This window comes from Vipera ursinii (genome assembly GCF_947247035.1).
Source record: "Vipera ursinii genome assembly, chromosome: 5".
NCBI lineage: Eukaryota > Metazoa > Chordata > Lepidosauria > Squamata > Viperidae > Vipera > Vipera ursinii.
The window spans coordinates 17,870,467-17,892,549 of record NC_139518.1 but is presented as its reverse complement, the minus strand read 5'-3'; the positions used below and the strand labels follow the sequence as shown (position 1 = coordinate 17,892,549).

The 22,083-nt window shown below is 39.1% G+C and overlaps 1 protein-coding gene across 4 annotated transcripts in view; it reads right to left on the bottom strand.

Moving 5' to 3' along the window:
- Positions 1 to 22,083, bottom strand: part of GOLIM4 (golgi integral membrane protein 4) — a 64,534-nt gene that overhangs the window by 4,766 nt on the left and 37,685 nt on the right. For all 4 annotated transcript variants that reach the window (XR_014492724.1, XM_083364421.1, XM_083364419.1 and 1 more), the window contains 5 exons: positions 18,936 to 19,292; positions 16,708 to 16,946; positions 15,134 to 15,210; positions 14,576 to 14,694; positions 10,387 to 10,554 (listed from right to left, as the gene is read on the bottom strand). Coding sequence is in view for 3 of the 4 variants with exons in the window: in XM_083364421.1 (XP_083220547.1) it covers positions 10,387 to 10,554; positions 14,576 to 14,694; positions 15,134 to 15,210; positions 16,708 to 16,946; positions 18,936 to 19,292 (960 nt within the window). In the remaining variant the exon portion in view is untranslated. The remainder of the gene's footprint in view (positions 1 to 10,386; positions 10,555 to 14,575; positions 14,695 to 15,133; positions 15,211 to 16,707; positions 16,947 to 18,935; positions 19,293 to 22,083) is intronic.

Sequence of the window (22,083 nt, the reverse complement as noted above, 5' to 3'; positions counted from 1 at the left end):
CCCCATGTAAACTGAATCCAAATGAGGGGTCCTTGATGCTCTCTGAGCTTGAATGTTTTCTTGCAGAAGCTTCATCGGCTAAACTAGATAACATCATCAGTGCTAACAAGACCCCCTCATTTCAGTCCTGAACTACAAATGTTCTCCTTTATTAGTAGTCCAAACGAAAGTTGGCCAAGGCATGAGTGACTATCAGTCATTCATAACCTCAGAAGGAAAGCTTGCAACTGGAGCACAAGAGGAAACTGTGGAGAAACCTTCCAAATTGCAACTGTGACCAAAATGTATTGAAACTTTTGTATTTCTTTCTTTTAAAAAAAAACAAAAAACAACAACAAACAAACAAACCCATAATCTGGAAGCAATTAGATTGCCCAGAGTCACTGGGTGTCAGTTGAAATATACATTTAATAAACTATTATTATTTAGAAATGTACTGAAAGTCTCCATTGAGTATGGATAGTATAAAACACAATTTATCTGGTCAATGCTTAAGAATATGGAACACAGCAATCATAATTACAATTATATTAATATTATATTCACGCATGAATAAATGATATGGATATTTTTTGTAAACAATACATTCTCAGATAATTTCCACTTCTAAACTCTTTTCAGTGATGTGAAAGGTGGATACAGTGTTTAGAAGCAAGCTTGCTTAATTCAATATTTATTCTTAAATGCTTCTCTCTTTCTCTTGATCTCTATCTTTATAATGAATTTATCCAGAGGACAAGAATAAATTAACGTTTATTGTCTAGACATTATAATGCTGGTTTGTGTGCATTAGGAGAATCAAAGTTGAGCAGGAGAAAGAAAACCAATGCTCTTTTTAATATACATCAGAAACACAAATGCTGAATTAAGCATTTCTTCCTTCAAATGCAGTGTCTCCCTGTAAAAAAAACACATTTTAAGCTATCATCAATATCTGCTAATGCTTTTAAAAAGTGTTTATACTGTATTTCAACAATAACAATAACAATTGCTAAGCACATTGATTTGTGCTTTAGACTGTATGCCGCCCTGAGTCTTCGGAGAAGGGTGGGATATAAATGGGATTATATATATATATATATATATATATATATATATATATATATATATATATATATATATATATATATATATATATATATATATATATATATATATATGGATCCTTGGTTTTTCGGGTTTTTCCCCGCGTAGAACTAGAGGTGTAGGCGCAACGTTTCGACGGAATCCCATCCGTCATCATCAGGCTTTAGCTTCCTTCTTCTGGGAGAAGCATGTGGCTGTTTGTTCCTCTTTTTTAAACTGCCAGAGGGGGTGTGTTCTGTGGAGGTGTGCTCTGATTGGGTAGGGGACCAAGTGTGTTCTGATTGGGTGGGAGTGTGTTTTGAATGGTGGGTGTGTTCTGATTGGGTGGGGGGGTGTTCTGAGTTTTAAAAAAGAGGAACAAACAGCCACATGCTTCTCCCAGAAGAAGGACGCTAAAGCCTGATGATGACAGATGGGATTCCATCGAAACGTTGCGCCTACACCTTTAGTTCTACGCGGGGAAAAACCCGAAAAACCAAGGATCCACATACAGGCACCCGCAAAAACCTCAGAAAACAAATATCTTACCTCTACGGGGAGGAAATCTACCAGCTAACCAAGACCTACGAAAAACTCGAAGTACGAAGAGCTTCCATTCTGTGTGACCTCACATTCCTACGCAACTGCCAAGATCAAAATTTAATCCCCACATCCTTCCAATTGAAATTCCACTCCAACTCTGCAGCCATCAAACGCATCCTGATAAGAACTGAACTGGCCCTAATCTGAAATGAACTCCACACAAAAAGATTCCTCCTGGACCGAATCAACAGAGACCTCCTCACACTTCACCTCAAACTCAGCAACAAGATCCACCCCACACTTTGGGACAAATTCAAACAAATCGCCGTCTGGAGAGCTGAAACAGAGACTGCCTACAAAACAGACACACACACCAATAAACTCCGAAGACTAAAGGAATGCCAGAAACAAACCCCTCCTCTCCCACAGCAACACATGAAACAAACTGTGCACAACATCTCAGATAGGATTCTCACCAAAGCCGAAACCAACGTCCTGTCTAAAGGATTTAATTTTGCAGTCGCTCCCAAACACATTCCCACGGAAACCATTATATGCGGAGTCGAATCCAGCCTGACCAAAATTACCCTGATGACGCCAACAAAATCAGACTCGAAGTTACCAACATCCTCTGCACCAGCAAACCACCCAAAAGCAACTTACCCAAAGAGGAACAGACAGCACTACTTAACCTAAAAAATGACACCAGCATAATCATTCTGCCAGCAGACAAAGGCAACGCCACGGTGGTAATGAACTCATCTGACTACCATACCAAATTATCCAACCTACTCCGAGACTCCACATACAAACTCCTCAAGACAGATCCCACCACCTACCTGGAAAAAACCACAAAATCAAAAATAAAAGCCACCCCCATCAGTGAAGAGATCCAGAAAACAATCATTCCCAGAGAAAAATCATCCAGATGTCCTAAGCTCTATGGTCTGCCCAAGATACACAAAGAAGGAACCCCACTCAGACCCATAGTCAGCTCCATAGGCTCACCTCTACAAAATCTAGCCAAATTTCTTGCCAAACAACTACAGCCTTATGCAAATTCCATCACCTCACACGTACAAAACTCATTCCAATTCATAGAGATCATAAGTAAACTAAACTTACAGCCCTGTGACCTACTTGTGAGCTTCGATGTTGTATCTCTCTTCACCCAAGTGCCAATCAAAGAAGCCTTGACAGCTATCCTAAATAAATACAACCCCCCAAAACACATCCTAGATCTGACCAACCACTGCCTATCTAACACATACTTCATCTACAATGGACAAAGATACAAACAAATGGAAGGAGCACCCATGGGATCACCCCTCTCACCTGTCATCGCAAACCTCTACATGGAACACTTTGAAACCCTCGCTCTAGAAAAATCCAACCACAAACCCAAACTCTGGCTCAGATACGTAGATGACACCTTCGTAATCTGGCCACACGGCAAAGAAAAACTGGATGACTTCCTCATACACCTCAATAGCCTACACCCCAAAATACAATTCACCATGGAAACAGAAGCTAACAATCAACTTCCCTTCCTTGATGTCTTAGTCTACAAGAAATCCAACGGCTCCCTAGGACACACTATCTACCATAAAAAAACACACACAAACCGCTATCTGAATGCACTCTCACACCACCACCCAGCACAGATCAACTCCGTAGCCAAGACACTCATCTCCAGAACAAAACACCTAGCTGACGAACAACACCTAAAAACCGAACTACACACTCTCACTAATGTACTAACAGCCAATGGATTCCAAAGAAACACGATTACCAACTTAATCCGAAGAGAGACACCCACAAAAACCCAAGACAGAGAACAAGAAAATGGCAAAGCCCTCCTCCCATACTTAAAAGGGACCACAGACAGAATCAGCAAGGTCCTCCAAAAACACAACATCAAAACAGCATTCTACACAGACAGAAAAATATCCACCATCCTAAGAAACCCCAAGGACATAATTGGGTTAGAAAACCAAGGAGTATACGAAATCCCATGCACCACCTGCCCCACCACATACATCGGACAGACCAACAGAAGAATAAGTGTACGCATTGAAGAGCACAAAAACTCACTCAGAAAGGGAGAACAAACTTCATCCCTGGTCCAACACTTTGAAGCCACGGGACATGAAATTGATTTTAAAAAAACCAAAACTATCGCCAAAATTGAACATTTTAACAACAGAATAATCAGAGAAGCCATTGAGATAGAAAAACGCCCCCACAGCATGAATAAACGAGATGATACCTCTCGTCTACCAGCCATTTGGAAACCCGCCTTGATTGACAGACGAGGCCCAACCACCAAGAATGATACCAGACCCAAACTCATGATAACATCACATGCCATCACCACCACACAACCATTCAAAAAGCAAATCCGAACCCACAACGATAAAGACACACAACCACAAAACAGAAACCTAACTACAGCTGCAACATCAGCCACTTTAAACCCCTCCAAACCACACAATAAGCAAACTGACACCCACTATAAAAACATGGCACCACCACAAACACGAAGCCGAACAAAAGCAGCACAACTCACCAGCTCAGGTCTGGAGCTGGCAGCTGAGACCAGCCCATCCACTCAGAACACCCCCCACCCAATCAGAACACCCCCACCATTCAAAACACACTCCCACCCAATCAGAACACACTTGGTCCCCTACCCAATCAGAGCACACCTCCACAGAACACACCCCCTCTGGCAGTTTAAAAAAGAGGAACAAACAGCCACATGCTTCTCCCAGAAGAAGGAAGCTAAAGCCTGATGATGACGGATGGGATTCCGTCGAAACGTTGCGCCTATACCTTTAGTTCTACGCGGGGAAAAACCCGAAAAACCAAGGATCCACATACAGGCACCCGCGAAAACCTCAGAAAACAAATATATATATATATATATATATATATATATATATATATATATATATATATATATATATATATATATATATATATATATATATATATATAGTAGTTTTGAATATCTAGACCAGGAATTTATTTATTTATTAATTTAATTTGTATATCAATTTAATTTGTATAAGGACTGAGGGCAGTGAACAGGGCAATACATAATAAAAAACAAGATACAAAAATTAAAACGTAATTAAACAGCAATGCCCGTAATAAATTAATACAAATTAAAAAGTTAAGATCAATTGAATTATTATTACCCCCCGTAGATAGGGCTCGCAACTTGGGAGTCCTCCTAGATTCGCGGCTTACCTTGGAAGATCACATGGTGGCCGTGACTAGGGGGGCTTTCGCCCAGGTTCGCCTGGTGCGCCAGTTGCGGCCCTATCTAAGCCGGGATGATTTATGCACGGTCACTCACGCGCTCGTGACCTCTCGTCTAGACTACTGCAACGCTCTCTACATGGGGCTTCCCTTGAGGACCACCCGGAGGCTCCAACTGGTACAGAATGCAGCCGCGAGAGTTGTGTTGGGAGTCTCCCGATACTCCCATGTGACACCTCTGCTCCGTGAGCTGCATTGGTTGCCAGTTGTCTTCCGGGTGAGATTCAAGGTGCTAGTAATGGTGTTCAAAGCCCTCCATGGCATGGGGCCGGAGTACCTCAGGGAACATCTGCTGCAAGCATCAAGCTCCCTGCGCCCTGTGCGTTCCCACAGAGAGGGCCTCCTCAGGGTGCCACCGGTCAGAGAATGCCGTCTCGTGGCCCCCAGGGGGAGATCCTTCTCTGTGGGCGCCCCGGAGCTATGGAACCAGTTACCGGTTGAGCTCCGGATGGCGCCCAATCTGCGCTCCTTTCGCCGCGATCTGAAAACATACTTGTTCGAGCAAGCCGGCCTGGCCTGAGGGGGGATTGGTGGGGTTTTTTATCATTTTTATTGGGGTTTTTTACTATGTATCAATTGTATTTTAATCGGGCATGCATTTAATTATCTTTTAATTTTTGTACATTTCTGTGTTTTATTCTTGCCCTGTACACCGCCCTGAGTCCTCAGGGAGAAGGGCGGTATAGAAATATTAATAAATTAAATTAAATTAAATTAAATTTATAAAACCCGACCCCATCCCATCAGGCCAGGCCAGCTTGTTCAAAGAGGTAGGTTTTAAGATCGCGCCGGAAGGAGCGGAGATCAGGTGCCATCCGGAGCTTGACCGGAAGATGTTTCCATAAATCCGGCGCGCCCACAGAGAACGCCCTCCCCCTGGGGGCCACCAGTCGGCATTCTTTGAATAAGCCCGTCCTGTTGGTTCAAGGGCCACAGAATGGCATATAGAGGGCCACTCTGTAAAAGAGGGCACATGGTAGCTTGGACGAGTATTTGAAGAGAGAAAATGATATATTAATACTTTAACCCCATCAAGGCTTAAAAAAACCCCATTTTCCTGATAAAATTTCTCTTCAACCACCCAAAGACAGAAAAGAACTGATCTGCAAGAGGTCTCTGGGAAAGGGTAGCTTAGCAGTACCTTTCTGCTTCTTCGTAGGATGTAAAATAAATACCATGACAGAGAGAGGCACGCTTGAGCCATCTCTCCTAAAAAAAAAAGGATCAGGTGACTTATGTATCAAAATAGCAGAGTTTGAAAGGAACTTGGAAGTTTTCTAGTCCAAACTCCTGCTTAAACCCTACAACGTTTCAGACAAATGGTTATCCATCTCTTCTTTAAAACCTCCAGTGTTTGGAGAACCCACCATTTCTGGAGGCAAGTTGTTCCATTGATTAACTGTTCTAACTGTCAGGAAACTTCTCCCTAGTTCTAGGTTGATTTTCTTCTTGACTAGTTTCCATCCATTTTGTTTTATATTCAGGTGCTTTGGAGAAAAAGTCATGGTGACATGACATCACCATGAATGTGGTCAATTTGCAGAAGGTATTTGTAGCTCTGTTTAAAGGTGACAGAGTTTCAACCCCCATTCTTGGGGAAAAATGTTCAGGATACATGCTGCCAAACAGCTCAACACCATCAGCAATTTCTAAGGGCAGAATTTCTAAGATAGCCCCCGCCATCTTGATATGTTCCAAACATGTTCTTCTATTATCATTGGCTATAAGTGGATTACTCCACTTGGGAGCATAGGTTACTCCCAAGTTCTTAATTAAGAAAGGCATACAAATTAAGGATGCTTTATTTCAATTATGGTTTTAAGATGTTAATATATTTTGGTGTTTACTGAAAAGAAAAATGTCATGACATCTGACATGAAAAATACATTTTCTGATGTTCAAACCTCTGTTATACTCCAGAATACTCCAAGTTATTCTGATAAAACATTAAAACTATTCATTTAATTGATGTGGAGTCCTTAGTGTTTTCTGAGCTTGGCTGTTTACTTGCAGACATTTCCTAGGTAACATCATCAATCGATCAAAAGCTCAAAGAGCACCAAAGGACTCCACAGTTCAACCCTGAGCTACATATATTCTCTTGTATTGGAATTTAATTGATGTATTCACAACATATTGTTCAGGCAGGTTTCTGGTGATTTAATAAATTGAGCTTTATTATATGTTGCTGCCTTTCTAAAAATAAAAAAACATAATTTTATTATAGGGTTGTTTTGATTTCTATTTGTTTTTAATTGGCTTTTGAGTTTGTCAAGAAAGGTGAGAAAATATTCTAAAGAAATACAAAAAAATTTCATCATACAGAAAGTAGCACATTCAAATGCTAATAATATGTATATGGTGGTTTCCAAAAGGAAGTTCAAAAGAATTTTAGTTATTTGGTAACTGGGAAATCCCTGTATGTATTGGTTATGCTGTTAAAAAGCATTGTATCATAGATAACTACTTCATGAACAAGGCTGGGACTCATGCTTTCCCCGTTGGGGTGTCTGGAGATTATGGTAAACAAACATACTCTACATAAGGTTACCCTTGAAAAGTATCTGGAAACTTCAGTTGGTAAAGAATGCGGATGCACCTCCAAAAAATGATGCATGTTAACACCTTTGCAGCATAAGTTGCATTGGATGGCAGTTTGCTTCAGGCTTCAATTCAACATTTTGATTATCATCTTTAAAACCCCCAATGGCACAGGGCCAGGTTACCTTTAGTACTGTCTTCCTCTCATCGCATCTGTCTGTCCCACCCAATCAAGCGGGGAAGGTAAGTTGTGGACTCCATCAGCAAACAATGCTGACTGGTGGGGTCCAGGAACTGAGTTTTCTCTGCCATTGCCCCTGTCCTGTGGAACATACGCTCCCCGAAAAGGTGAGGTGGGTCCCACTCTCCTCGCCTTCTGGAAAGGCCTGAAAACATGGCTCTGCGACCTTGCTTGGGGCTCACAGTGGTGCACACAGCTATGGGACTGGTTAGCATTCAGAAAGTCCTTTTTAATTAACTTTTAACATTGTTCTGTGCCTCTTTTTAAATGTTGTGTCGTGTTTTTATGTTTTAATACTTTATTTGTACAACACCCAGAGCTTCTATTTGAAAATTTGATAAATAAAAATAAGCAACAACAAAATCCATCAAGATATCTGCCTCAACAGTGTAACTGAAGCTCCTCCCCTTTATGTACATTGCACATAAAAATGATACTTTGATTGCATCATCAAAGCATCATTTTTCATTAAAACGGTTTGCCATTTTGTCAGAACTGGGCTGTAGGAACAGGTTTACAAATAGTGCTAAGCTGTGGTTTATTGAATATACCCCATACAACCTAAGCCATAATGCAAAACTTACAAACCAGAACACTTGAGTTTACACAAACTGTTAACCAAACCAAACAAAATACAAAATGTCTTTGTGTGATGTTTGAACCAAGTTTAACTTTCATTTTAGGTACAGAAAATATATCATATTGTACTGTATAAAATCAGAAGCAGAAGCTTGCATAAGATGAAAGAGGGAAATAGCTTTACATAGATAAAAACTAAACTAAGCTTTACTTACACCAAACCTCCCCATATGTTGTTGATCATGCCAACTGAAAATTCTGGAAACTATAATTCAATATATCTTGATGATACTGCATTAGGAAAGACTGTCTAACATGTTTTTTTTTGTGTACTTGCTGGTTGGCAGATTGATGTTATGAATAGAATCATCTGAGAACATTGATATTCATGTCTAACACAAGGAAAGAGATTTTCCCGTATCTCCCTTTGTTTTGTGATCCTAATACCTGGCAGAGTTTGGCAACAGAGTGCTGATGTTTTGCAATTCTTCCCCTTTTGGATTTCTGAAGTTCTCATAAATCATTTGTAGGTACAGCTTCCTTCAATTTCTATTCTCCTTTATTTTTTTCACTACATCCTTTCCCCCTCTCTCCGTTCAAGCTATAGATGCTCACAGATGCTCATGTGCACAGAGCATAAATCATAGAGGAGATCTAATGCAATGATCCGTATCATTGCATCCAGATTCCTTTGGTGTCTCTGCTCTTCATCAAAGATGCACAAGGGTGTTTGGTAACATGGAGCTGAGCAGAAGAAGGCGAGATGTGAATGAATGTGAATGTGAATGAATAGAAGATGGAAGACTCCTGAGTTTAGAAATTTTCCATATTCATCCGAAAGAAATATGAGAAGTACATGGGGCAAAAGAAACCCCTAAAATGCTATTACAATAGGAAATCTAAATTTCTCTAGTAGCCAGCTAGAATGACCAGCAGATGAGTTTTAAGATGTTATAATGCACTTACTGCACCTTATAAGGAAAACAGGTAGTGAAGAGGATGTGTAGTGTCTCAGACAATACTACGGACCCTGCTCAAGCATGCCTTATATGCCGTGTCCTCAACAGAAGGAAGTGAACTACCAATAACCTTTTCTGCCATCCTCACCACTCTCTGCACTGCCTTCCTTTCTGAAGCAGTAATGCTTTCAAACCAGACCATAATGCAATATGACAGGATGCTTTCAATTGTTCCTCTATAGAAAGTGGTAAGGACAAGAGAAGGACAATGTATTTTTCTCATGGGACACAGAAAAGGCACAGTAGCGCCTGCATTTTTTGCATCATGAGAAAAGTACATCTTCCTTCCCCTGTCCTTTCCATTTTCTATAGAAGGACAATTGAGAGCATCCTGTCTGGTTTGAAAGCATTACTGCTTCAGACAGGAAGGCGGTGCAGAGAGTGGTGAGGATGGCAGAAAAGATTATTGGTAGTTCACTTCCTTCTATACAGGACATAGCATATAAGCAAGCAGAGTCCTCAGTATTGTCTGGGATGCTACACATCGTCTTCACGACCTACTTTTCTTGCCTTCTGGAAGGAAGCTTTGTGGTATCTGAAGCAGAACATCCAGATTCAGTCACAGTTTTGTTCCATATAGCATCAACTATGTGAACTCTGAAGCTTCCTCTTTCCACTATGTATTCAAAATGGACAGTGATTACTATCTATCTCTATCTCTATCTCTATCTCTCTATCTCTCTATCTATCATCTATCTATCTATCTATCTATCTATCTATCTATCTATCTATCTATCTATCTATCTCTATCTCTCTATATATTTCTATGGGTATAGGTATATATGTGTGTGTTTGTGTGTGTATGTATATGTATATGTATATGTATATATGAATATATACATTTATATAGCATGTGTATATGTGTGTTAAATATGTATATGAGTTGATACCTACTTTCGAGAGTAGGCAACAGACTTCTGTTTTTAATATGTACCAGTGTGCTCACAGTAAAAAATGATAATAAAGGTTATCTTATCTATCTTATGTTTACAAGGATTCTTTCACCCATGTCTGAAAACAATTGAAATTACAATCATTTCATGAACAAAGCCATTGGCTTCACTGACTCACCACCAAATGGTCTTCCATTTCAGAATTCACTTGTTTCTGGTTATTTGGTTTTAGCTCTTTATTCTCTTCAGGGAGATTCTCTTCCCTCTCTTGCTCTGCTTCTTCAAATTCATCTTCTCCCTGGTTGTTGGGATCATCAGCTGGGTTGATATCATCCATGACTGTCTTCTGCATTTACAAGATGAAGTGAAAAAAATACTCAACAGCAATATATATTTCACTACAATACCACCACCATCACTTAGGTTTAACATATTATGAACTAACTAGCACTTTCCCGGATATACCCTAGGAATACAGAAATGCATTCTATATTTATATCCTTTCAACCTAAAACCTGTATAATATGTTTAATGCAGAAATTTCTCTTCTGATTTTTCTTCCATTAGAAGAAAAATACAACATGTCAGCAGCATAAATACACAGATGAAGGCAGTATGAAATATGTTGATAAATTAGCTGTTAAGAAAATGGTCAAGCAAGCAGAACAGAAAGTAAATTCAGGTACAAATTCCTTTCTAGAAATAAGGTACATTATTCATCTTATTTGTATAATAAGAGCACTGTAAACATTTTTTAAAAAGGGTGCCCTGCAAATATTTTGGATACAATTGCTGTTTGGGGATAATGAGTACTATAGTCCACATTCTCTTCAGGAGTCTTGTGCATGACCACGAGCAAGATTTAGGATAATGGATGGACTCTATAGTATGGCAGCCACAAACCTCTCACCCAGTTGCTTTGTTGTGATTGTTTTTAAAAAATCCCACATATAATTGAAAAACTTGTTTTTCAAAAATCCTTGAAAAGCAGGTAATACTAAAATAATGATGGGGTTCCTACATTGGATTAAACCATGTGTTTAATGCTTGATATTGATTTTGCAGAACACAATAACCTAGCCATTATGAAAATCACTCAGTGGGCTTTATGACCAAACACAGGTTGATTCACTCATCATGGAAAATCAGAAAATGGTTTGTTTGATATAGGCTTAGTTTGCTGTTTGAACTCAGAAATTATGTCATGTAAATAACATTGTGGCTTTGCTTGATATGTAAATCCATCCATAGACTTGAAGGTCAAGTCCACTCATTGCATAATTTATTTTGCCATTAGAGTAATTCATTCTGTTAGATTGGTTCTATCTTCTCATCTTGCAAATTAGTCTTCATGAGTACAACTATAAGAACAGAAGATAGGTAAGTCCATAATGCATTAAAGTCATCTAGATTCATTCTCCTCTCAACACAGATTTTCATCCTGTAAGTTAATCATATGGTGTAAACTTGATCTTGGAAATCATTATGGCTACTGAACTATAAACATGCAAGCCAGGATGAAATCTCATGCTTAAAAGAATAACAGAATTGGAAGAGACTTTGGAGGTCTTCCTAGTCCAACCCTCTGCTCAAGCAGGAAACCCTGGCCTATACCATTTCCGACAAATGGCTGTCCAATCTCTTCTTTTCAAGGATATTTATTTATTTATTTTTGGATTTATATACCGCCCCTCTCCCGAAGGACTTGGAGTGGTGTACAGGGCAATTAAACACTATAAACAACACATAATATACAAAAATTAAAATAAATTAAACCAAGTAGCCCTAAACAATAAAACACGTTCTAAAATTTAAAATTTAAAATCTAAAATCTAAAACCCCAATCCCTCAGTCCATGCTGGCAAGTTCGAATAACCAAGTCTTCAGGTCGCGGTGAAAAGAGCGAAGATCGGGAGCCATCCGGAGCTCAACAGGAAGCTGGTTCCAGAGGGCAGGCGCACCCACAGTGAATGCTCTCCCCCTGGGGGCCGCCAGTCAACATTCCCTGACCGACGGCACCCTGAGGTGGCCCTCTCTATGGGAGCGCACAGGACGATGGGAAGTTAACGCCGGCAAAAGGTATTCCTGTAAATAATCCAGACCCATGCCATTTAGGGCTTTATCACCAGCACCTTTATCACCAGAGCCTTGGTGGAGCAGTGGGCTAATGCCTCCTTAAGTAACACCAGCTGCCTGCAATTAGTGCAGGTTCGCGTCCCACCAGGCTCAAGGTTGACTCAGCCTTCCATCCTTCTGAGGTAGGTAAAATGAGGACCCAGATTGTTGGGGGCAATTAAGCTGACTTTGTAATAATGCCGCTTGGGGTGTGTGTGAAAGCCCTAATAAGCAGGCATATACATAGAATGAAGGCTACTGCTAAGCTTGTAAGCCGCCCTGAGTCTTCTGAGAAGGGCGGGATATAAATGGAATTAAAATAAAAAATAAAATAAAATAAAATCTCACCCAGAAGACAACTGGAAGCCAATGCAGCTCGCAGAGCAGAGGTGTTACATGGGAGTATCGGGAGACCCCCATCACAACTCGTGCGGCCGCATTCTGCACCAGCTGGAGCCTCCGAGTGGTATTCAAGGGCAGCCCCATGTAGAGAGCGTTGCAGCAGTCTATCCGAGAGGTCACGAGCGCATGAGTGACTGTGCGTAGGGCATCTCGGTCCAAATAGGGCCACAACTGGCGCACCAGGCGAACCTGGGCAAAAGCCCCCCTGGGTACTTATGATTGGGTACTTAAGTAACCATCTTTTGCCCTCAATGCTTCTGCTATTGGTTTTATACCCATATATATTCCCTGATGGCATTCTGAAGACTCTATTATACTCTTTTTATAGTCTTTTCCCTTGAATTGGCATTTATTTAGAAAAATGTGATACACATCTTTGATGAAATCAAGGCACTCCGATGGAATTCACTTGGTATCATTTAAACACTCTCATACACAGCTCTTCTTTACTTTTTCCCAAAAACAGTCCCTGGAGAAGAGTCTAAAGATACTCTTTTCTTTTCATAATGCATCAAGATCCTTCGCCTCTAGACATACTGTTCTTTTTTGTTTTTATAACAAGACTGTGAAGCTCAGTAGTGGGATGTTGTATGGGTGATCGGCAATCATTGCTCGAATTTTTGTTTTCCCCAAAGTTCTTAAAATTATCATGACTTCAGGCCTGACCAGCTTTATGTTTACCTCTTTCTGGAAAAGAATTAACATATGTCTCCCGATAAAAGAGAATATTTGTAGCTCAGGGTTGAAATAAGCAGTCCTTGGTGCTCTCTGAGCTTGGCTGTTTTCTTTTTCTATAATATATTTCTGTAATACAAACCACTATTGTGCGTGCAATCATACAAACACAAATACATATTCTCTCTTGAGATAAGTAGTATTATATAAAGCACAGGAGGGTAAGAAGTACAGGTAACCTTTGATTAGAAACTGTTTGAGGTTATGGTGGATTCCCCAATAGTTACTTATGACTCAATTTTGAAGCTACAATGACTGCACCCAGATGATCACATTTTGGATGCTTGGTAATCAACTCCTCTTTATGATTGTTACAGCAACTCACGGTTATGTAACAGTGATTTTCAGTGGGTTTTGTTTTGGCCAGTTTCCAGCATTTGCTCCCAGTTTACAATAAAAACGCAAATTGGGTAAAATTGATTCACTTAACGACCATGGTGTTTGCTTAATCACTGCTGAAAAAAATGATATAAAATCGGGTCCAGTCACATGGTGATATGCTTAACAATCGCAACAACTTATGGTTTCAATTATTGTCATAAGTCAAGGACTACCAGTAGCAACAAAAGGAATATATTTGTTTTGTAACTGATCCTCATACATCTTTTCTATATGATCAAGGCACCTCCACATTTTTGTACTGGTCATTCACTTTTCTATTTAGTTCATGCTCATTCATTACCCATTCATTCTTGACCTATTCTTGTTGCTTTAACACACACACACAAACATACACACTTCTTAAATACTCTATTCCAACTACATTCAGACACACTGTTCAGAATGCAGAATTGCAAGCAAAATCTGACCACAGCCTAGAGTTCAATCCTGACAGGGCTCAAGGTTGACTCAGCCTTCCATCCTTCTGAGGACACTGATTGTTGGGGGCAATATGCTGACATTGTATACCTCCCGGAGAATGCTGCAAAGCCTATGGGACTTTGTGCTATTGTTATTGCTATTCAAGTTAGTTTTGATATTTCAGTTTATCAACTCTGTTTTGGGTACAGAATGGGTTTAAACTGATTGATTGATTGAACACATTAGCTAGAAAAGAATCTGTTTCTCTTGAAAAGTTGCTGAGAAGCAACCTTGATGGTACTACTGCCACTTACCGGTTCTTCATTTTGTTCATTCTCTGACTGGTACTCCATCTCTGGGTCCTGTTGCTCATTTGCATTATTCTGTTCATCATCTTCTACTCTGCTTGGATGCTGGTTCCGTCTCTCATAATCTAATTTAAAAATAAATCCATTTCAGTCCTTCTTCCCCACAAGCAGGAAGCACCATCGCAAGCTTAATTCCACAGCTGGAAACAGCATTAAAAACAGCATCTAAGCTTTGGATGCAGTGTGAAAATCATAGCACCAAAAAATGACACATTCTATTCATAAGCTAAGTTTCTTTTGCCTATATTGGATATGATCAACCAATAAAATGGTTACGTTAATGTTTATATTTTAAATATTCCATAATTTCTGTTTCAAGGGATTTTTTTTCAAGCCAGGTCTTTTCAGATGGAATTCAGCTTAACGGTAATTTCAAACTATTTTTTTAAGGGTTAAGCTCTATTGTACGCTATTATTACCTGTCTTAAGTGGGATATAAATGCTATGAAAAAATATCAGAAAAATAAGACAAACAGTTGACAGGGAAGGTAATTTATCACTTACTTTCATCTTCTTTATGTACACCTGCTTCTCCTCCTGGCACGATATCCTGATCTACATTGTCATAACGGGATTGCTGGCTGAAATGATTGGAAGGTCAATTAATTCAAATTTGTACAGAAGGAACCCGTTCTGATATACAACATGTGAGCTGATTAAAGCTATGTTTCTTTTTTTTGCTTCAGGCTAGCTTAACATTACCCAGAAGGCAGACGAATGAGCACACACACACACACACATAACCCCCCCATCAAATTCTTGATTTATTCAGGTCAGTATAATATAATTGTCTGTAGTTCTCCAAAGTCTAAGACAAAATTCCTTCCCAATCATATTTGAAGAGGCCAGGAATTGAACTTGAGATGTTCCATCTCACCATCTCCCTCTGAACTAAAGTCCATCCTATTGATAGAGAAACATAGGAACATGTCTTACTCTGAATTAGAGCACCAGTCCATCCAGCTCACCAATTGCTGGAGTTTCAAAGGACAGTTGTGATGATAAATTTTCCCACTACTTCCAGTCTTTCTATACAATTTGTCAAGTAATAAATTGTTCCAAAGAAGTCTAAGACGGATTGCTGGTTGACAACAGAAAAACAGCGGAATCTTTCTTAGTATCTCTTTATACCTAAGAATATGCATGCTACCTTGGTGTCTGCCATTTGGCTTTACGTAAAATAACTTTCCCCCTTAAATGGTAACCAAATTGAAGAAACAAATGTATGCAAATAAATGGGAAGCTTCAGCTTCTAGGACCATAACTGTTTTCAACCTTGTCTAGGCCCGATGGTGGGTACAGCCTAGTGCTTTATGTAGAAGCATTCTCTTCATTTACCTTAAATAATAGAAAAGTAAGTTGGGGAGGTAGAGTGTATTGGGGGTGGTAATGAGCAGAGGCTGAGAAGCAAACAATTTAATGTTTTTGTTTTTGCTTTCTAGTAAACTAGTTCCAAGTGGCAACAATTTTGTGAGAACAACCCCAGGACATGTTCTCAAAATCCCAAACGTGACTATTATATCAAAAAGGTGCTATCTCTGTTTAAACAGTGCCAATAATAGGGCTGCCTTCCACAGGAAAAAAAATCAGCACAAAAAACAAACAAACAGTAATACATCTCAGCGTGCTGCATATACAAAGATACATGTATTTTGTGTGTCTGTTGTCTGCCTGACTTTATTTGCTCATAGTTTTTACAAACAATGGTGAAGCTGAAACAATGCCATATGAATCATTTAAAGGATTCATAAAGGACACACAGGCATTCTTTTGCAGACCACTTGAGACATACAATCCCAATACTGAAAACTTTAAAAGTCCCTTTTTGAGGGCAGCCATTACAAATGCCACCTTGTAAACAGTTACTCGTTAGGCAATTCATTAGAGAATTGCCTGTGTTCCTCTCAGGCCTTGTTTGTGTACCTATTCTTATTTACTACCCTGAAATAGAAAAAAAAATCAAAAAGGGGCCATCATTCCAAGAATTTTGCAAAGTCTAGGCTTTTCTGACCAATTAAGCTTTCTTCCTTTCTCAGGTGTGGGAGGGCAGGGCAGAGACTATTTGTTGCAAAGACAACCTGAGTTGTTGCTTAAATTGTTCTTCATCCTGTTCGGCCTGCCTCCTCAGCATCAGCTCTCTCTCTTCAAGTTGCTGCTGCCGATGCAACTGCTCCCGAAGCCTCTCGTGATGCAGAGCCTCCTGGTGCTCTTTTAGGCGGTTGGCTTCATCTTGTCTCCGGGCAGCCAGCTTCTGTTGCTCCAGCTGCTGCTCGTAAGGCAATTTGTACCTTGTTACAGTCTTCAGTGTGGGTGGCTCCTGGCGGAACACACATACAAGATCGCTCAAGTAATGTAACGTTTTGTTTTGCATGCAGGAGACCCCAAGTTCACTTTGGCACTCCAGAAGGCATAGAAAAATGTATGCATGAGACTTGAAACAAGAGGTTGCTTGTAGCCTCGTTTTCAAAGCCCTCTGTAATTCCAGCTTTTGGTAAGAAAAATTTATTACTGTGTCATGCTTAGGAAAAGAGACCTAATTAGTGCCATATTAAATCCCAGGAAATCTACATGGCCTCACTCCACATTTGGCTATGGCTCCACTACTAATTAGGGATGCAGTGGCTCAGTGGGTTAGGACGCAGTTCGAAAGCACGTAAAAATGTAAGTAGAAAAATAGGGACCACTATGGTGGGAAAGGTAACAGCGTTCTGTGCGCCTTTGGCGTTTAGTCATGCCGGCCACATGACCACAGAGACGTCCTCAGATAAGCGTTGGCTCTTCGGCTTTGAAATGGAGATGAGCACCAGCCCCTAGAGTCAGAAATGACTAACACGCATGTGCGGGGGAACCTTTACCTTTACCTTTTTACCACTACTAATTACTTAAACTTCACCCCTTCCTCATTCCCAGGGTCAGGTTTACATTTATTATACCCACCCACAATTTTTTTTTCTCAAAACAAGGTACTCTCATGATATAAAAAAGCTCTCATTCTTCAAGAGCCAGAGGAAACAATATTAGGCTGAATGAGACAACAGTTTGAAGTAGGTGTGGGACAGATTTTGAATGGAAAGTCTGAATACATCCTTTGGCGGCAGAAATCAAGGTTGACTAGAGAGACATGACAATTTTAAATGTTTGTGAGTAGATTAAATGTTCAACTTTCTATCCTTTTATTCTTTCTTAGAATGAATAGTAAGGAACAATATAGACAACATTAAATTTTGGCTTTGGGACAATAGTTTCAGAAGCCTGAAAACATCAGGAGAGCTTAGCATGCTGTGTAAGCTTCAATTTGAAAATCAGTTGAAACAAATGAAAAAGTATATTTTGGTGCCCCAAGATATGACCTAGAAAGTAGAAGAATTTCTTGACAAGCTCTATTTATAGTTCTGTACAAAATGTGGCCTGCATAAACTGTACCTCTGGGATTCTGGCTGCTGGCTGCATATCATATTTAAATGAAAGGATTTGCCAAAATGCTAAGTTACACCAAGGTGGAGGAAAGAGCATTCTGGATTCATAAAGATAAATCTGCAAGTAGAAAATCTGCTTTTTGGGCTAACAAGATTCTGTTAATGTATCCTTACAATAAAGTAGAATCAATTGAACTGGGCATGCTTTTTTTGGATTATATCGCAGGGCAGACATTAGTCTTGCCAGTCTGAAAGTGCATTTCTTCCACATTACCTTTTCAACCCAAGAACGTAGGAAGAGTCCTTTCTGAGATATTTGCCACACTCACATTCCTGCTGTGGGCTAAGCTGCCTCTTATCTGAATGTTCCCTGGCTACAGCTCTTCCCTTGTCTCCCAAGGTCATTCCCTCATACCGTTACACTGGCCTTTTTTGTTAGAAATTCAATGAAGTCCAAGTTAGTGTACAATCCAACAGCTTTTTCTTCCCCATTAATTACAAATTAATCCAACCACTGCCAATGGCAGGAGGAACCCAGAGGTTGTTGCCAAGCAACGATAACCTAAAATTCTCAACAAGTGTATCTTAATCATCAAAGGTGGCCAATTTATTTACTTCCTGCAAATGGTTCTCAGAAAGACTTAACCAGTCTTGACCAATTTCAAAATTGCTAAGCAGAATCAAACTTGGCTAGCACTCAGATGGGAAATCACAAGAAGTCCTAAGGTTGTAATCTAGACTGGAATTTTTTTTTTAAAAAAGATGGCAAGTCACTTTCCATTATTGCCACAGAAAGAACAATGAAGATGTCCACCAAGAGTCAAACTTGTTTCGAGGAAGACTGTTTTTTTAAACATGCAAATATTCTTATGGGAAGAAAGGGGGCCCACCTGTGAATGGTTGTGTTCTCCAACCGTGTTGTTTTCCTCGTCGGTCTGCTCTTTCTCCTTCCATTCATGCTCTTCTGGGATTTGATCGAGATCATCTGTTAAGTGTTCTGGCTGCCCAGCTTGCTCCATTTCTTCCTCTTCTAATTCTTTTTTCTGCTCTTCTTCATCTTGCTCTGCATGTTGTTCCTCATCTTCTCCTGCTTCTTGCTTTTCCTGAATATTTAATTCCCGTGGCCCGTGACCTTCCATCACTTTTCTGTCAGGATGAAAAAGTTCTTCTGTCTGTTCTCTTCCTTCCCTAGGGCTTACTTTAATAGCCTCTTCTCCCCCTTGTGATTGCTCACCATTTTGCATAATCTACAATAATATAAATCATTAAATCTGAGAGGTTAGTTTCAAACAATACGCTTCTAAGACTATACATTGAACTTCAAGGGATTTAGTTCCTGTCAAGTTTTCAATGGTCTGATGTGGCAGTTATAATATTGGGCTAGGGTTGGGGAGACCCCCTCAACCGTGGAAGCTCATTTAGATGACTTCAGGTCAGATATTATTGCTTTGTCCAATCTACTTTGCAAGATTGATGTTCTTTTTTGTGGTTTGCTATTACAGGGGAAAAAATGGAGGAAGAAGTTCTTATGTATGGTACCTAGATTTCCTGGAGGAATATTAATGTCATCAGCACATAAATCACGATAGATACATTGGTAAAGTCAAAACATACATCATTTTAAAAAAATTTCTACAGTGATGCAGAGAAGGGGAAAATAGAACAGCTTTTGAAAGTAGTTTTATTTTATTTATTTATTTTTATTTTTATTACATTTATATCCCGCCCTTCTCCAAAGATTCAGGGAGGCTTACAAGCTTAGCAGTAGCCTTCATTCTTTGTATATGCCTGCTTGTTAGGGCTTTCACACACACCCCAAGCGGCATTATTACAAAGTCAGTTTATTACCCCCAACAATCTGGGTCCTTTTAGAAGTTTTGCCTGGTGAAAAATGCAAAATTCAAAGTGTTACTTTTTACTGATAAAAGACGAGATAGTTTAGAATTAGGTCATCTATGAACTGCTTAAATCCTTCGGAGACTGTGTAAGTTTTGTTGTAGTTCACTGGTAATAGGTCTGTTTAAGCTGAGAATGGTGAAAGAGAAGAGTTTTTTGGATGGTTGCTTTTCAGTTTAAGGATCCGTGTCCCTAAAACAAATGTTCTGTTTTTTATTTTTGTTTTCAAAGGCCATGAAAACATAAGCATTTCCATTCATTTTTACTGTGAGCTTTGTTGAACTTAAAAACTCAGTCTAGGGTCTTGAAATGGATCTTTGAACATGGCTCCAGAGATCCTCCAAACAGTTGCTACTGAATGAGGTTTAATAAATAAAATAAATGAATAAAAACACATTAGTTATAATTAATATTATAATAACCGTATGGGAACTAATTATAAGAACTGCATTTTAATCATTTCAATTTGAATTCCACTTTTACTTGTCTTAAACCTACCCACATTTCTATGCTATCCATTTGTGGCTCTTCCTCATTTTAAGGAAGAGGTACTCACCATAATAGGCTGAACTAATTGCTGTCCTAAAAAAAACTTGTTTATCTTGTTTTGAAGAAATCCAGATCGTTAGCTAAACTGTTGATGTATTTCACACTATTTTTATTATTATTATTTTTTTAAATGTAACTAGGGCAAAGTATCATTTTTAAACATTTTACCTCAATTTTTGCCTATAATGTCTTGCTGTAAGGAATTTAGGCATTTTAAAAGGAAGTACTTGTGTGCCTCGGTATACATCTTACATAATTCAAAAGCTATCTCTCAGTCAACTCACATTCTCCAAGATGAATAGCCTAAGGATCAAGAATGGAAAAAGGAAGGCAAATACAAAATACAGGGGACAAGCCATAAGGTCCAGGGCATTATGCTGCCATGTTTTATTAATGGGAATAGCTTTATGCTGAGACAAAGTGAGCACTGAAATAATTATTGGACTTATTATATACAAATTAAGTGGAATTTTTACAGAACCCAATTTTAGCTTTAACCTTATTAATCTCTAAAACTATTTGGCTAGAAATTGCTGTATCATAATGCTAGACTTTAATTTTAATCCATCACAACGTGAATAGATATTTAAGAATAAATTTACATGTACATATTTCATCAAAGATAGAAACAGATGTTTCCCATCACTTATTATGACTCAGGAATTAAGGTCATATTAAGCAGAATCTGGTAGCAATTTCAGCACTGAATTCCTTCCCATAGTTGGGAATCAGACTGCTAAGACATTAAGAGCTGGGACATCAACAGGTAGACATTCATGTGTGAAATTAGCCCTAAAAAACCTCAATTTGCCTATGCAAATCACTATTTTTGCTTCACAGCTAATGTCCCATATCAGTAATATTCTTGGAACCTATTTTCCTCAATCCCACAATTACTTCCTAGAGCTATATTTTATTGATCTGAAATACCCATCCCTGCCGTTTATTCTTTCTTGATTTCATTATTTTTTTTTCATCCCAATCTTAGCGAAGAAAAGAAAAAAGACAGACGTACAGATTTTCATTAGAAAACAAAACTGAAGCTGTTTTTACCCAAACAAGATGATATCTGGAATTTAGACTGCTTTACCTTGCTTAAACTATAATAATGTGACATTTGAAAAGAGCAAAGATCAATGTTTTATTAAACACAAAAATTCAGAGAGGGACCATATCTGTTTATGCATGGTTGTCCATATGCTATGGGAGAAAAAAGACACAAAGGTCTCTTTTCAGATTACTTCCAGCCTGGGCAACCTAAGCTAAATCAATGCTATGATTCATATTTTTATATTACAGACCACTAGATTGTTTGTTCTTGTGCCAAGAGCTGCATTTTCTTGATGCAAGCAACCAGTCTTCCAATTAAAACATCTCCCTCAGAAATGATACAAATGGAACAGGGAGGGGGAAAAACACAAATAGGATAGCAAATGCTAAGTAACAACCTGTTCCCTCGTTATAGTTAAATAGGACAAGATGGTGATAGCTGCTGAAAGCCAATGGCACACTTTTTTTATCATTTTATGGTAGAAAGCACGAAAAGCTGTCTTAAACCAGCAACAAAGGTCGGAAACAGCCTAACTAGAAAAT